The sequence below is a fragment of the Condylostylus longicornis genome, unplaced genomic scaffold (assembly GCF_029603195.1).
Source record: "Condylostylus longicornis isolate FDR11 unplaced genomic scaffold, ASM2960319v2 ptg000048l, whole genome shotgun sequence".
In the NCBI taxonomy this organism is placed as follows: domain Eukaryota; kingdom Metazoa; phylum Arthropoda; class Insecta; order Diptera; family Dolichopodidae; genus Condylostylus; species Condylostylus longicornis.
In genome coordinates, this window is record NW_026578017.1 from 10702317 (window position 1) to 10716342 (window position 14026).

A 14026-nucleotide genomic window follows, 5' to 3' on the forward strand; every position below is an offset into this window, starting at 1 on the left:
ACAGATTCCCTAAGATTTCGTCTATTTATGATATCATTCGAAATTTCCTTTTAAATTACTCATTTTCCTCATACTAGAAATCCTTGTCCTTAATTCTTAAAAATAGAAATTTAAAAAAGCTTTTTGATATTATAAGAACGCAATTTTATATTTGGAGATGCTGTTACATTCAAGTCCAAAGTAAGCGATAAAATAGTTGTCATTTTGAAGGCATATACCGGTGTTCTTTTATATTTTAATCCTATATTTGATTTCTGCTTTCATACTGCATTTAAAACTAATGTTTAAAAAATAAAAAAAAAATTAATTTTTTGTAATACTTAAAATTTGTGATTTTATTAGAAATTATTTTCAAAATTTTATAAAACTAAAAAAAAAACAAAAGCAATACAAAAAAAATGAATCATCATGATTCAATGAACTCAACCGAAGAGATTCCTCTATATTATGATGAAGATGATATTCCCAATTATCGCGACCATCATAGCCATAGAAGCAGAACTGGAGAACTCGTTGGATGATGGATTATTGCAATAGTTATTTTCTTCTCAATCATTGGTTGTTGCAAAAGAAAATGGAAAAAAATTTATGAAAGTTCTAATCAAGATACAAGTTCATACGGTACGTTTGTTTAGTAAATTACTTATTTTTTTAAGTGTTTAGAAAAATTCAATCAATTTTTCCTAATGTACTCAATATTTGCGCATATTTTATGATGGCATCGAAAAGCAATTTTTTGAGAAATATTCATTATATAATAAATTTTTATTAATAGCCAGGCTTTTAATTTATTAGAGAATAATTAATAAATAGCAGAAATTATTTTAGGCGAGAAAATAGCTAAAATTATTGGGAGCTTCAATGTAAATTTAGTTAAATTTTTGAGTTTTCTGTGGTACTTTTAATTCGAATCTTATTTTTATTTTTAAATAAACATTTATTTTTATGCAATTATAATTGTACTTTAAGGAAATGACAATAAATAGTTATATTGAGTGTGAATAATCAATTAAAAGTTACAATATTTATTAATATTACTCTACTATAATTATTTGTTCTTTAAAATTTTACAAATTTTCTAAAAATATTGCATACTTTTGGGGACTTATTTTAAAAAAATATTTATTTAGCTCTTTTACTAATGCATATACTTAGTTTCTCTAAATTTTAGTATTGCAGCTGTGTATAGGAACTTAAAGTAGCTCACAGGTGAGCAAGGACTCTACGAAACCTTTTAGATTTGCATAAGTATTTTTTATAGTCATAAAGCTCAACGTGCTAATTTTGTTTTAATGTTTTCAAATACATTTGAAATTAGGGCGATTCGCAATAGGGGCTTCTAGTTATAATATAATAGAAAACAGTGACGAATAAAAGTTTTATACATGCTCTAAACATTAAAATCAACTTTGTAAAAATTGAATTAAAACTCAAAAGCTTTTTCAAAATTATCATTATTTTCGAATTTCGTAATTTTACTTACAACTATGCATCTACATTAAACCATACGGCACATTCTTAAATATAAAAATGTTTCAAAGCTTTTTATGTTTTCGAATTATAATACGAATTTTTGTATATATACAGAATATGCATATACATATGCATGTCTGTATACAGTTAAGAAAGTTTTCAAATGTTTTTTTTTGTTTTTGTTTCATTCACGTAATGTAGAAAAATTTCCCCTCTTCTCTAAATTAATGTTTCAGTTTAGTATTTTATACGATATCATTAGGACGTGTGTTTTATTATCTCAAAAGATTTATATTCAAAATTTTAATCCAAAATCAAAGTAATTATAAAATAATTAAAGAAAAATGTCTGAAAGTTTTTCAAATATAATAATTCACGAAATTAATGAAATATGGAATAGCACATTATCACCTGAAGAAAAGAGGGAGAAATTTAAGGATCTTCGTAATAAATATTTTAAAATATATGATGGCTACGAGTATTTCAGTAAAAATAATTACAATGATAATTACAACAATAATATTTATAATTATATTTATAATAGAAATAACGACTATTATAACAGTTATTTCAAAAAAATAAAAAATTCAAATCGTAGTAAACCATTTGGTGCTGGTTTTTACATACTTGTTGCTGCATTCATTTTTATATTAATATCGATTTGTTGTGCTCGTTGTAGGAAATCAAAGAAAAATAAATCAGAAATTGTAACGCAATATGGTAGGTTTTTCAAAATTATGATATTGTTTTTCCATATTTTATAATTTTTAGAATTTAAGAATAAATTTAAAATAATTAATAATGTTATTGAAATAGGTATAACAATAATTTTTCTTGTTTGATTAAATTTAAATCAAATTTAATGAGGAAAGAAAAAAAAAGAAGGAGAAAATGAATCAAAATTCTATTAATTTTTATTAAAATTAAAATTAATAAAATAAATAATTAAATTCAAAAATCTTAAAGAATTGCGAAACAATTTTAATTCTTTAATTTAATTGTAAAGACCTTTCTGTCACCTTATATTTGTATATTTGTGCAAATATAATTAGATTTTAAAAGCAAAAGTTGAAAGCAAAGCTTTTACCCTAAGTTTTATGAATACTTAAATGTAATGATAAATTCAATTGCAACAATAACAATATTATTATTTTCTACATACATAAATAAATTTCTAAGCGTTTCGTTCACAAAACCTGTACTAAAAGTATGTTTTTGTATTAAAGGGTGATTCAAATGTATTTCACTTTTATACTCGTATAATATTTTCTATAATATTATACATATTATATCACAAAGGAATTCAGTATGGCAATTATAATAGAATAGTAATTTAGTCACATTTCCATCTTGATTGAAAAAAAGCAATTTTAAAATACAATATTAAAAACAATGCAAGAGAAAATATCACAACAATTAATAAATTGTCGTTTAGTCATAAAATAAGCCTCCAAACGTGCATAGACCTCTAGAAAATAGCCAAAATAAAATCTGTACCAATAATCAACTGCGGTTTTGATCATGCCACAATATAAGCTTAAAGTGACTGTTGAAGCTATAACAGAAAACTGCACAAGAAAAAAACTTGTTATTTATTTTGTACAGACCAAAAATATTAATTTTTATTTTTAATTTAACTAATTTAACGTTTTACAAAAATATTCAAAAAATTTTCCGATTCAAAATAAGTTGATTGGACAGCAGATTTAAAAAGAACCAAAACTTTTTTTGTAAATAACTTTTCGTTTTCAATATTTTCCATATCAAGATCACGTAGTTTTTCCTAGTGAATCTTTGACTTTCAGAAAAAAAGTTGATGATCTTTTATCAAAAAATTTGAAAAAATTTTTTGATAAAAGATCATCAATTTTTCTCATAACTAGTTTTAACAAAAAACTGACATATTTCAGTTGCCTCTTATTTCTTGTAGGAATTTTTATGTTAGTTAAATAATCGGCTTAGCGGACGTTGGGATGAGACCCGGTAGAAACAAGAATGACAATGTAATGTGTTTTTCAAAAGAAAAAAATAACACTGCCAAAAAAATTAAGTAGAAAGGGATGAATGAAATTTCTTCATGTCTGAATATTCTTTTAATAAGCATCTTTTTGTTGCACGTACTCTTCATTGCCATTTTTGAATACTTAAACTCATACGTTTACATTTTACATATTATTTACATTATCGTTAGAATATATAGAAAGCTTCTTAAAAAATCATGGACACAAGAATTTTTTCAGTATACCTTTATACTTGTATATTTTGTTTTCTCAATTAATCTATTTTAATTTTATAAAATAGTATTCAAAAGGATATTTTATAGAAAACAGGTGTTTCCAAAATATTCGGAAAAATTTTTCTATTATTATTTTTTTGATTTTATTAAATTATTTTCATAAATAATCATTTTATATCACTTTATATACTTGCATAATTAATTTTATAGAACAAATTAAAATTATAACAAAAATAAAATGTATAACAATTCGATATTCTTTAGTGGAAATTTGGAATTCAATGACAACGAAAACAATACGAATAATATTTACGAGTATAACGACAAAACTACAAAAAAAATGGTGGTAATAATGATGATATCTGGTGTATCATTATAATTTGTGCTATTCTGAAAATATTCATAAATATTATATTAATTCGTCGTCACTGTAAAACGATCAAGAAAAAGCGAAATGCCTCTCGGATACGTCCGCATTGTATGTAATGTACTTAATACAAAAAAAATTAAAATTTTATTTTTATTTTAATTAAAAAATTTTTTGGAATATTGTTTAAATTAATTGATATTCATTTATTTTAACGTACTAACAGTTTTTTTTCAATTGCTTATACAATAATTGACTATGAGAAATTATTAAATTTGTATTTTTACAAATATCTTCTAAATTTGACTTATAATATTCTCTTATATCCGCATAATTAGACGCATCTTTTGAGATAATTCTTTTATAAGAATAAAACCAATTTCAAAATTTGAACTTCTGTACTGGAAACCATCAAAATTATTGAAATATTAATTAATATGAATATTTCATTTATTAATATCCCATTATGTCAGCTGATCCATGTGATTGAATGTAGCTGTTATACATATTAAAAGGCTATTATTTGTGTTTATAAAAAACTATAATTTTCGTTTTTTTTTTTTGCGGTTATTGGTATAAGTGAATTTATAAGAGAAGCTTTCTTCTAAAACAAGTTTTCTGCTTACAATACTTAAGACCATAAAATAATTAAATTAAAAAATTCGAAATTCGCGAATAATTAAATTAAAATATAAAAATAATTTTAGTGATTTTTTTTGCAAAGTAGCTATTTTTGATTTCAATAAATTTATCGCAGATTGGAAATATGATGGTTTCTGTTAATTGAAAAGATAGAAAACCTATGTGGTTTTCTACAAGATACATAGAGTACATTAAATAAAATTTCCTTTAAAAAAAAACAATAACTCCGTGTTACTTATAAGGTTGTCGGTAACTTTTGAAATAAATTGCTTGCATTAAATTTCTTTGCAAATAAAATAAATATGTACAAAACCTCTTTAGTACCAATAGCCTGCATTACACATATACACACATTATAAATATATGTGATCATACACAATGTTGATGTAGGTTTACATGCACATATTTACAGGTAAAATTTTATACAATCTTTACACGTCTGCATTCCTTTTATAATTTTATTAGTATATTTACTGTGCCTACAATATAAATTTAATATAGGCGCCACAAATATGTTGCTATTCGAATTTTCTCAACAGAAACACATACATACGAGTATGTACATATGTATACTTAAATAATACAGTAAAAATTATAGCTGTATCCTTTACAATGTACTACTATACAAAGGCTCTTTGTATCTGGAGAAATATATATGTATATATATATTTTGCAATCCAAGAAACACAAGATAACTTTCCATACGTGTACATTTTATTTTGAACATTTTTAAATTATAGTATTTTTATTAAATTTTTAGTATTTGTTTATGATTTCCTTTAGCGATGCTGTATTTGAGTGTATGGACTTAAAAATATACTTCTCTTTTTAACAGAAACCTATAATATATATTTTAAAAGCTTGTAAAGTGAAAAATAAATTAATTCAAAAAATTGATTTTCCTATTATTCGCGGCGTGTTTTTGTCTCCAAATCAAGGCCATATTGAAAATAAAAATTATGGTACGAGTAAATATGAAAAGGATCTAAAAGTAGGCAAAGTTTTTGTGTATAAGGCTTTTCGTTTATTATGATATCATTTGAAATTTTCTTTTTAACGACAAGTTTCTTTCGTATTGCTGCTACATATTTGGTCCTTACACACATCCTTATTTAAAAAAAAAGGAAAAATTGAAAAGCTTTTTATATAATTATTGTGTGTACGACTTTATTTTTTGTTTTCTTTACTTTTGTGTACGTACATATGTTTATTTTTTTTTTCGGCTGATCCCTTATTCAATCGAAGTGGTCTTCTTCAGTGTAACGTTTAATGGAAAACAAAAAGGACGTGCGTTTACAAATTTAAATCTTAATTTTTTATATTACTTTTAATATTTTTATTGATTAAATTATAATGAAATTATTTTAAAAAATATTTACATTTAATATTAAAAAGCAATAATTTGAAAAAAAAATTTATAAAAATATTATTAAGAAAGAAAACAAAAAATGGATTACGATTCGATGCCATTAAGTGAAAAAATCAAATTAACAGAAGAATTTACAAGAAAAATGTCAAATATGAATAATACACCATACTATTATGAGAATAAATTTAATATTCATAATATAAAAAACGATTACTATACGAGTAAAAATCATGGATACAATGATGATGATGATATTTTTTTACATCGTAATATTAAAAAAAATCTTCGTACTACACGTCCATTACAAGTCAATTTTATTATAATAAGTGTTTGTATATTATTATTTGTACTATTAATGATATATGTTTGTTGTAAAAAATCCAAAAAGAATAATTCACCAACAAATACAAATCGTTATGGTATGTCTAAAAAAAAATTTTAATTAAACATTAATGAATTTGTTAAATTTAATTTTAATATTTTCAAAAATTAGGGATTTAATAAAAAATTGCATATGCTGAGGCGAAATTTATGTTTATATAAAATATATTTTATTTGCTGTAGTAAACTTTATTAACTGAAAAATAATTTTAATTAATAAAAATAAAACATTATGTAGGTATGTCTGACCTTGACATAAATAAATAAATTTCAACTCCACGTTAGAATAGGGAAAGGGAAATATTACATAAAATAAAAATTATACGAGTACATTTATTTCTAAATTCTTATATCCTTCGTTAAAAATCCAACACGCTATAGTTATGAATAAAATAAGCATATTTATTAAATATGCTTATTTATATAAAAATAGTTCTAATTGTATATTTTTACTCAAATTTTGTTAAAATAATTTCCAGAAAATTAATTTATATATTGCTATCATAAAATAAACTTTATTTATACAAAATCCCCTGTTATTATTTATTCAATTTGCTTTGACTTCTTTCAACATTTTTCAATTATATACTCGTATATTGGAAATATATTTAGCAAAGTACAAGCCTAATTATTTGCAAATAGAATTTTACAACAATTTGGAAAAATTATGTAAGTTTTTATATTGGTTTTCTTCAAATATGTGCGTTGTATGTATGTATAACCAAAAAAAAAGAAATCAGTGTGACATAATATTATGGCAAATTTGTTTTTTCTCATTTTAATAATTGAGTATGAGTTGAAAATTTGTATTGCTTTCTTCTATATTATGAATATTTAGTTATTAATTAAATCTTTTTAAAATTTCCAATTTTTTTAGTAATTTTTTTTTTCAAATATTTAGCATAGGCATAATATTGCATCCATTATTCAATAACATTTCTTTAAAGTAATTTTAATTCTAATTAAATAATTTTTTAAACTACAAGTAAATATTTAATTGTGTATGAGAAAAAATTTTATGCAAGTACTCTCCTAATTTGTTTATTCTCGTTGATTTATCTCAGTTAATTCTAGTTTTTTAAATATTTCTAGTTGTATGTCGAATTTCAAGAAAATCAGTAACTATTATATAACAACAACGGAAATAACTACCATATAGTCAAAATTAGTAATTTCAGGCAAATCAATTTTAAAAAATTTAAAATAATTTGTGGAAAAATTTAAAACAATTTAGTTTGAAGCAAAATTATGAAATTAATAATCAATAGGAATTTAATGTCCTACCTCAATTTGATCACTTTAGAATTTTCAGAATTGAATCAAATCTTATTGTAGTGTACAAACATTTTAATAACTCGATTTTGTTCTAAATACAAATAAATAAAAAATATGTACTCCCTAGAACTTACAAACTTGAAAAGTATAGCAGAACGAAATTTTCTTAAAGACAGACGTAAACACTTTCTTTTCATATTTTTTTAATAAATATCATAAAGTATATACATATACCGTATTTAAATTTCATTAAATTTTAAATATTGCATTGTATTCCCTATTCATACAGAATTTTAAATTTTTCAGAGATTTTGCATTGATTCTCAATTTTTCATTACAAATCACTTGATTTAATCCCAAAAATTATTTGTAATATGACTTGTTTGTTTTATTATTCGATCTCATTGTATTAATAATTTAACGACAACGAATACATATGCAAATTTCTTTTTAAGTATCCTTTTAAAAATATCCATTTAATTAAAGTTAGTTAAATTGGCGCCTCATATATGAAAAGAATTGTTCCAAAAAAAAATTAAAAAAAAAATTTCTTTGGAATTTTATTATAATGTGAAATTTGGTATATTATGCATTAAATCTATAAGTATGTATATCGACATGTGGATATACATAAGAGCATACATGTATTCAATATTCTCTGTAATGTTAAGCAATTACTCAATATAGTACTAGAAATTTAAAAGCTTTTCCTTTTAAAGTGAAAATTCAGTAAAAACCGTTATGAAAAACGAAATATCAAAATTATTTCCCATCGCAGCTTCAAATTTTATTTTTCAAAATAAAACAGTTATTTCAAGCCTACATACAAAAAAATGAATATTAATGATATGATAACAATGCCGTTAAAAGAAGCTTTTTCTAAAGATAACAAATGTACTGGTGATGTACGATAAATCTGGAAACATCAAGGATAATATTTATTTTTCTTGTTGTTCAATATCATTATTTTCAATTTTCCATTTTTATGATTTTGAATACGTATGTGTCAGTACGTATGTAGTCTGTGAAAATATATAGAATATAGCTTTTATAATTTTTTAGATAATTAAATTTGTAGCATGATTCATGAATAACAATAAATATAATTAGAACTTATGCTACAATAAAAGAACAAATCTTGACAAATACCGAAGATCTTTCTCTCCAGATTTTAAATTAACCACACCTGTCCTATATACGTTTTATACATTTCCTTTATACTAGTTTGATATTCAAATTTGTCAACAAAATTTCAGTCAATTTCTAGATTTTCTAAAATGCTTGCTCAAGAATCTTAATAAGAAAATTTTTGGAAAACGTGATAGCCCATTTAAATCGCGATGCATCATTGGTTGGTTGGTTGGTTAGAGTGGCTGGTGCGACCCAACTGGCCAACACCCCAATTAGCACTGACGTGCCGTTTTGCTACCACCGCCTCGTGAAACCCGGTTGTCAAAGTACGTTGGTCCAGGGCCAGCGATCAGAGCCACCCCGTTCTTTTAAGGAACTTATCTACGTCCCCGATACTTTTACTAGAAATGTTCCCCAGTTCCATTATGTCCGTTTCCCCAAATGACAACAACCTGGCCCTTTGAAGAGCCGGACACTCGCAGAGATGGTGAAAAAGCGTTTCTTTTTTGTCTATCTCCCGACAACTGCGGCATCATTACATTCGCTAAAAATTTTTAAGAAACAATTTATTTCAACATTACTTTCGGTAATTAAACAACCTCAACAACAGACCTAATCATTCAAGTTTTGAATTTCTACGCATTTTTTGTCACAAATTTTATTTTGACCTTCAACACAGTGCTCCTTCCACATTTTTCATATTATATATTTTTTCCCGAATTGTAAATTTCATAAAATGATGTCACCATAAGTAGTTTAGTTACATGAATGGATTTATTTAAAAAAAAAACACATACACATAAAATGTAAGGAGATCAAATACATTTCTACAAATATATTTCATATTATACATAATATTACTTTGTAATCTAATTATGGAATATTCTTCATGTTTAATTAGCAAAAATGATCAGCAAAAATTAGAAAGTTTTCCCATATTCTTTTCATTCGAATACATATAAACATAGCACATTTGAAAATTATATTTAAACTGAATTCCGTACAGCAATTATATTTTAAATTTGCAATAATTATTGTTTATGAGAATTTTTTGTTTAAATTTGTTAAAATTAAAATCCAGTTTTTAAGCCCCCAAATGCAAATTTTAAAGTAAAAATCTTAATCGCCTTTTCAGGTATAGGCTTGCATCCTTACTCAAATTTAATATATGAATTTTGGAGACAAATTTTGGAGTCTCGTCGGATCAGTTTACTAAAATATTTTTAAACAAAATTTAAAAAGCTATATCTGAAAACTTTTCAACGTAACCCCATCTATATATAAATTTGATTTTCTTCTTTTAATTCTCATGCTCAATGTCTTCGGCAAAGCTTTAAACCATATTTATAAGGCTCTTTTTGACACTTTCCAATCACGTGTTTTTTTTTCCTTTGTTCACTCCTAGGAGAACTTCTAGGCTAATGCATGATATCATACACTAGTTTCAAAGCGTCATAGAGTTTTAACTGTCATAGTTTTTTTTTTCTTTATATTAAGTATTTAAGTTTATTAATATTTACTGTTTTTTTTCTTAGTTTTTAATATCGAATATTATGAGTATATGAAGATTACTTGTATAATATTTATAAGTATTAAATGTAATTTTTATAGTGGACTGGCCGAGGTTTGAACCCAAGACTCTTCGGTTAAAGGACCGGTGTCATAATCACTGCACCAATGGTCAGTTCCAATCACATGTAATATAATAATATTCGCAAAATTTTTCAAAATACAAAAAAGAAAATGATTATGTCTTCTCGAACCAATTGTTTTTCCAAGAAAAAAAAATTGTTTTAAAATCATTTTGATTATTAAAAAACTTAATACAAAAATTTTAATTCAATTATTTCAATAGTTTCGGCATACACACGAAATTAATCGAAATTGATCGAAAATTAATCCAAACAATTGAAAATCTATGTACACATATGCATTTTGTAAATATCTTAAATTTTAAGAGGTAAATTTTTTAAAACAAAATAAATATTTTTTTTTTATGTTTATAACATTCGCACAGTGAACTCATTATTAGATGAACTTTTCTCTGAATAATTAAATTACAAGAAATTTGTTAATATTTTTTTTGACATGCTCATTCTATTTAATGAACGTAATTTTTTTAATGAGAAAAAATTTTTTTTATTTATTATGCCAACAATTGATTACCGATCCTACCGCCAGTAGAAAATTTAGTGTGAGTAATTCATATTACCTACCGTAATATTACGGTAGCCTAGTCACCTACCTAGCTATCTCTCTATGACTATAGAAACTAGGGCATGATAGACATCATGCACTAGCCCTATACTCCTCCTAGGAGTGAAAAAGGAAAAAAAAAAAATTCATATTACCAATTAATATTGATTATTATCCACAAGTTTTATTAGCATATATGAATCTTTTAAAAAATGCTTGAAAATTTTAATTTAAAGTTCTATAAAATCTATAAAATTGCTGGTCAATATTCTTTATTTTTTAAAATTTAAAAAATTAATATTATTTTTGTTCTTTACTGTTTGTTTAATAGTAATAATTTCGTAGAAAACCAAAAAAAAAAGAAAAATTGTTATTCTGTTCAATATAAACATCAAAATTTTTACACATTGTAAGTTATTTTATATTATTTTATTTTCCAGAAAACATTCATTTTCCTCTTAACAGATTTATTAAAATTTTTAGTTTGAAATTTAACGTTGAAGCTTCGATATTTCATAAGATTGTGATTATAATTAATAAAATATGGCTTTTAACATGAGCTCAAGGCATGATTTTAATCTTCCGAACTATTATTCGAAAATTAAAATACCAAATTTCAACGCTAGTAATCTATACAAGGAACATACTATCACATATACACAAACAACTTATCAACGTATTCCAATACCAGTGTATGGTGTTGTTGTACTAATAAAAATAATTTTATTTATATGTTGCTGCAAATGTTGTAAAAAATCAAAAACGGTAAATGTTGACCAAAATGTTCTTATTAGAGATGAACAGACGAACGTAAATGGTACGTATACATGTAAATAAATTATAAAGTGTTTTTATAAGTAATACAGTAGAACACGAATAAGTGAACATTTTCGGATATTTTAAATTTTGAGTACTGTAAGCAAATGTGGTTTATAAATTAGGGGAATTAAAAAAAAAACAAGTAGTAAGGAACAGTAAATTTTAATGTGCAAGCATTCTGTGTACAACTTATGTACACAATTATAAATAGTATTCAAAATATAAGCAAAATCAACAGCATTGCCAGTTATATGAAATAGTCTTCGTAAAATAGGATGTGTAAATTATTAAATTAGAAAATTTTCAATGCCTAATAAATTTATTTTTGTTCTAAAATTCTTATTTGTTCGCACGGAAATTAAAATATTGCCTATGTGTAGGCGAACTTTTGCAATTAACTGTGTTTCATTTAAGCGTTTTCTACTAAGAGTGAATAAGAGATTCTTTAAATTCTAGAATTAACTAGAATTGAATTATACAGAGAGTTAGCATATATGTATATTTTATTCATTTGTATTCGGACGTTTTGTAGGGAGATTATGAGGTTTTAAATTTTCGTCTAATTAAAATTAAATTAACGAAAACTCGATCAAATCAAAATTGAAATTTTTAAAATTTTTATTTTAGCATCAAATTAAAACCTTTGTATATAATGAACAATAAATTCTAAAATTTTTGTTCTATCAAAATTAGAAGATACGAGTATTAATAAAGTCTTTTAAAACTTTTTTGGAATCAGTTAATTACTTGGAATCAGTATCTCTTTTTTATTAAAATAAATACAGATATAAACACAAATATATTTTATCGTAAATCATCCGCATTTAATTACAATTAATTTTTGTTCTCAGAAAACATTCTTTTACAGTCGTTTATCCCTTTGTTTACTAGTGGTTTATAAAATGGAACCAGAAAAAAAAAATTCATGTACTCACTAGAGCTTACCATAAAAAAATATATGTACTCTCAATATTCTACAAATAGCGGGTTTGTAGTGTTGTTTGTGTCAAAATTTTTGTAAAAAATTTATTTTAGAAGTGAAAAATTTGAATTTTGTATATAACTAAATTATTATGTATGTGCTAAAAAAAGTGAAAGCTGATATACTATAATTAATTTATGAAATAAATAAAAAATTGAAAATTATGTAAGCCTCGTATTTTCTGCCATTTTATACATGTACCTACAACTTAGCAATTACAAGTATGTATTCTATGTCTAAGTATAATTACAGTGACTTCAAATACTGCTTAACTGTATTCGTCGAAAAAGAGAAGTTAAACAGCAAATGACAACCCAATTCAATTATTAATTATAAAGCCGATAATGACATATGGAAAATGACATTGTCTCTGTTTTTCTAATGTTTAACAAAATAACCTAAAAATTTAGTAGCAATTAGCAAAGAAAATTTATAATTCGGTGCACAAAGAGTTGTTATTATTTTAAGTTATACAAGTATATGTATATTATGAGATCTAATTGTAGAATAATCAGTGATCTTTATTTCGTAGAAAATTAAAAATCTATAATGCGCACACTCCTATTTATACAATTGAAAAAAAATCAGAACCCCGATAAATACCTGTATTCAAAATTCAAATTGTTCAGAAAATTGCGAATATCAGTATTTAACATATCTTCATCATTATCGGGAAGTAAAATCTATTTTTAAATATACAAATAACGCCAACATTATCATTTATTTCTCTCTAAAAATCACGAAACATGAAATCTTTATAAAATTTTGAATTGTTAAATATTAATTTTATCCTTCTTTAATTTAAAAAATTAAAATTTAATAAATAATTATTTGAATAAACATTCAAATACAATAACATTACACTAGTAAATTTATAACAAAAAACATTCCATAATTCATTTTTAATGTATTACAATAATGATAGTGATTTAAATTATGATTATGAAATTCAAATGCACGATACTAATAATTATTATACAAGTAACGGGAATGATTTTCCATATCAATGGTTAATTATTGTTATCATTTTTAAGATTTTAATGATAATATGTCACTGCGCACGTAAATCATCGGAAGAAGAGAGTTTACAGCAACAAACGATTTATGTACCCATACAAATTATTCAGTTTGACTCAGAGCAATCATCAGATGATA

The 14026-nt window shown here is 24.0% G+C and overlaps 1 protein-coding gene across 5 annotated transcripts in view; it reads left to right on the forward strand.

Annotated features, from left to right (window-relative positions):
• Positions 1-14026, forward strand: part of LOC129611234 (nematocyst expressed protein 4) — a 100967-nt gene that overhangs the window by 69137 nt on the left and 17804 nt on the right. The window contains exon 2 of one of the 5 annotated variants that reach the window (XM_055524262.1): positions 11511-11887. The exons of 3 other annotated variants lie outside the window; for them this stretch is intronic. In XM_055524262.1, the coding sequence (XP_055380237.1) occupies positions 11614-11887 (274 nt within the window). In that variant the 5' untranslated portion in view covers positions 11511-11613. Of the gene's footprint in view, positions 1-1741; positions 2194-11510; positions 11888-14026 lie in introns of those variants that run through there. One more of the 5 variants, XM_055524259.1, reaches the window with a different exon arrangement.